The following is a 3,878-nucleotide window of genomic DNA, read 5'->3' as shown; positions in this document are numbered from 1 at the left end:
TGCACATGAATAAACAATATGCAATTAGGTAGCATGATTTATGTCCAGCTCATATAAATCCAGGCTGGGGATGTAATAACGGGCTTGGACACCCAGGCTGGAGTGACCAATAACACGTGCAGATAGCAGGCATGTTCACAAACACGTGCACTTATGCAGAGGGTCTCTTGCTTTGTGCAGCAAGTGGAAGTAGGTGAGGAGAGAACACGGACAAACGGACCAAAGGACATGCTCTCTCCTTTGCCAACCGCTTACTGATTAATCAAGTGGTGATAGCAGTTATGTGTACGAGCAGCTTACACTGTGCAAGCTGTTCCCAGCAGAGCCAACCGCATGCCCCATCACGTGAATGAGCGGGTTCTGGACTATGTCCCCAGAACATACACCCAGAAAACCGTACTTAAGGCTCATCATAGAAACTTCAGCACCTGCTTAAATGATGCAGTGGCGGAAACAAGGGAAAGAATGGGACCGGGACAGGAAGAAGCAGGGCAGAGCCTTGGGGCAGGTGATGAAGCAAACCGCAGGCTGAGAGAAATCCCGACAGAACACCTGCACAGAGTCGCTTCGCGTCTGCTAATTCTAGTGATGAAAAATGAGGCTCCAAAGGCATTTCTGTGTCAAGGAATTAAACCCCAAACCAATGCGCTGGCGGGTGCACACGGCGGGCACAGCAGCCAGGGCACAGACGGCCGCCGAGCGGGAAGCTCCGGTCGGACCGGGCGCTGCGGTGCGAACGCGCCGCGATCCCGGCACGGAAGCTTGCGGGAGGCTGCAATGGGTGAAGGGCTCGCACCGCCACGGGCCGCTCCCGAGGATGCCGGTGCGGCCGGTCGCGCTCCGCCGGGAAACGCCAGCTCCGCTTCCAGGCGCGCGGCGCTGCGGGAGAGCCGCACGCGCGCAACCTCCGGGCGCTCACGGGGCACCGACGCGCGCCCGCACCGAGCCGTTAACGGCGGGGCGGGGGCGGCTCCGGCCGGGCGGTCACCGGGCGGTCACCGGGCGGTCACCGGGCGCCGCTCGCTCTCCGCCGTGCCCCTCGCGCCCCGTCCCAGCGACCGTCCCGAGGCGACGGGGCGCTGCGAGACCCTCCGCCGCGCCGCCCGCCCCGCCCCGCCCCTGCTGCCAATCACCGCGGCCCCGCCCCCGAGACCCGAGGTGCGGGGTTTGAAAGCGGGCCGGTCCACGCGGCGCGCAGACGGGGGGAGAAGGGGACGGAACGGGCAGCGTCGCGCTCGGTGGTCGCGGGGCGGCCTCGGCCGGCCGGCGGCGCGCGGCGGCGGGAGCCGCCCCCGCGCTGTTGGCCGAGCCCTCCCCGAGCGGGGCGCCGGCCCCGGCAGCGGCCGGCGAGCGGTTGGTCCGGAGGGCCGTCCGCCCTCCCCCCCCTGCCGGCGCAGTGGGAGGCGCCCGGGCGCGCGCGTCACCCATTGTTTACAAACCAACGCCAGCGGGCCGAGCTCCAGCCGCGACCGCAGCGCCGGAGCCGCGTGTGCTCGCGCGCGCGCGCGGGGCGGCGGGCGGGCGGCGGCCCCGGTCCCGCTGCGGCGGCTGCGGCACGGCAGGCACCCGGCAGAGATGCCGTGCCGCCCGGGCGAGCGCTTCCTGCTGCTGGAGCGCCCGGTCGCCGTGGGACAGGCGGGCTCGAAGGAGGTGGACGCGCTGGTAGCTAAGCTGGGCGAGGTGCTGCAGCTGAGCGCCCAGCGGGCGCCGCCGCCGCCCCGCGCTCCCAAGCACCTGGGGCCGGGCAGCGCCCGCGACCGCGCCGCCCCCTACTCGCCGCGGTGCTGCAGCGGCGGCGGGGCCGGGGCCGGGCTGCTGGCGCCGCGGGGACCGGCCCCGCCGCAAGCTCACTCGCAGCACGTCGAGACGCCGCGGGCGGACCGGAGCGGCCAGCAGCGGGTGACCAAGCAGCTGTGCGGACGGGGCTGGCTGCGGAGCGCCGCCCGCCGGAGGAAGCAGCCTCCGCCGGGGCCGGGCGACGGGCCGGCGGAGGAGGAGGACCCGCACCGGCTCCTGCAGCAGCTCATCCTTTCCGGCAACCTCATCAAAGAAGCCGTCCGGCGGCTGCAGCTGGCGGCGGCGGCTGCAGCGGCGGCGGCATCCGCGGCCTCCAGCGGCAGCGCCTCGGCGGGGAGCGGCGGCGCGGACGGCGAGGCGGCGGCGGCGGTGCAGCCCCTGCAGTAGCCGGCGGGGACGAGCGGCGGCGGTGACCGGGGCGAAGGAGCGCGGCCCCGGCGGCGACGGAGCCCCCGCCGGGCGGGCTGCGGCAGCGCGGTGCGGGCTCCGCCAGGATGTAAGTGTGTCCGGCGGCGGGGCCCCCCGGGCCGGTGCCGTTGGGGCGGGGAGGGTGCCCGAACCCCCCTGCCCCAAGGTCACCCGCGGCGCCGACACCGCCGAGCCCCAGCCGGCGAGGCCGCGCACGCCGCCCGCCCCGAGCTGCTGTTGTGCCCCGCTCCTTCCTCTGCCTTCCCCGGGAGCTCCTCCTTCTCCTCCCCCCGCCGGGCAGCCCGGCCGGGGCCGCGGACCCCCCCGCCGCCGGTCCCCCGCTGCCGCCGAGCTGCTCCGTCTCCCAGGAGCCATTTGCAATAATCCTCGCTGACCCCGGCGGGAGGTGTTTCCTTTCCCCTCCCGGGCTGGTTTGGTTTTTTGTTGGGGGTTTATTTGTTGTTATTTTAACGTTTATTGTTATTATTTCTCGTTGTGACTGTATGAAGCAGTTTTTAAAAATGTGAATATCAAAGCTGGCAGGCAGCTGGACTTAACAAATGAGTGAATGGAGCCTGAGATGCATTGTTCATAAGGTAGCCGAAACAAGTTTTTTCTACCAAAAAGAAAAACCCTGAATCCACCCTTCCCCGACAAACTCAATGGCTCAAGTACAAGATGCAGCTGTTGATTTTAAATATATGCACTTCGTACCGGAGCGTTTGAAATGTGTTCCTGATTTACAGGACTTACTGTCTTAATTAACCTGTCTGTATTGAATAAACGTGGTCTTGTTTTTATTTTTGGGTCTGCGTCTCATTGTTAAGGGGAAATGAATTCTGGTTCACGAGAACAAAACTGTGTGGATGATGCTCTGGTAGGCACGTTCCCCCTTGATCTTCTTTCAGTTGTAAGATCTCCATTTTGCAAGCAAAAAAAAAAAAAAACCACAACAATCCGCATAGTCTGATGCAGTGGGACACCGGTTATTAATGCACGGAGATGCAACTGAGCCCCTTTGTTTGCCAGCAGCGTTCATTCGTAAGCTGTGAGACGCCCCTTCCAGCAGCCGAGAATGTGGCTGTTGGAATTTATAAGTCAAATCATATTGAAACCGAAATTAGGTATTTTGTGTTGGGGAAGGAACGTGGCTTGTGTTGGTCACTTGTTTGGGTTGTTCTGGTTTTTTTTTTCTGTCTTCGAGGATAGAGGGGGGAAAAGGCTCTAGAAAGGAGAGAAGAGGTCTAGGCAGCAATTAAAAAAATCTGGAACCCAAAATTTGATAATTCGGTGCTGGTCATTAAGTTTCAATACCTATTTTGAATAGCTTCCTTTGTAAAATCCTATGTTGGGGTTTTAGGAGTCATTGAGCTTCAAGATCAGAACTGAACACATCAGACAGACTGGAGCTTAACAATCTCCCAACCCCCACTCAATTTGAGGTAAAAGCTTCTGCTTTGAAGAAGGTAGCAATCCCACATGAAAGAAAATGGAAGATGTTTGCCTTTGTCCAAGAGAGCAATTTGAGCAGCTACGTTTACTTGTGTGATTAGTTCTTTCATGAATACGTTAAATCCACAAAATGTTTTAGATTTCTTCCTCTGCCTCAGCTACTAATAGAAACTGATGGTGAAGGTTTTTGTGATGTCTCACTGAATCCCTCATGCACTAGG

At 62.0% G+C, this 3,878-nt stretch overlaps 1 protein-coding gene across 1 annotated transcript; it reads left to right on the top strand.

The window, feature by feature from the left end:
* The first annotated feature begins 350 nt into the window (after positions 1-350).
* On the top strand, positions 351-3,005 carry LOC146442244 (uncharacterized). The gene has a single exon (XM_085053235.1). The coding sequence runs from the start codon at positions 466-468 to the stop codon at positions 2,182-2,184; it is 1,719 nt and encodes a 572-aa protein (XP_084909361.1). The 5' UTR covers positions 351-465; the 3' UTR covers positions 2,185-3,005.
* Positions 3,006-3,878: the final 873 nt, after the last annotated feature.

Source organism: Lichenostomus cassidix, chromosome 2 (assembly GCF_008360975.1).
Source record: "Lichenostomus cassidix isolate B80296 chromosome 2, HeHo_3.0, whole genome shotgun sequence".
Classification (NCBI taxonomy): Eukaryota; Metazoa; Chordata; class Aves; order Passeriformes; family Meliphagidae; genus Lichenostomus; species Lichenostomus cassidix.
The sequence above is the reverse complement of the archived record's forward strand: the minus strand, read 5'-3'. Positions and strand labels throughout refer to the sequence as shown.

Excerpts from the sequence above, each read along its gene's own strand:
- LOC146442244 (XM_085053235.1), top strand. The coding sequence starts at position 466 with ATGGGACCGGGACAGGAAGAAGCAGGGCAGAGCCTTGGGGCAGGTGAT.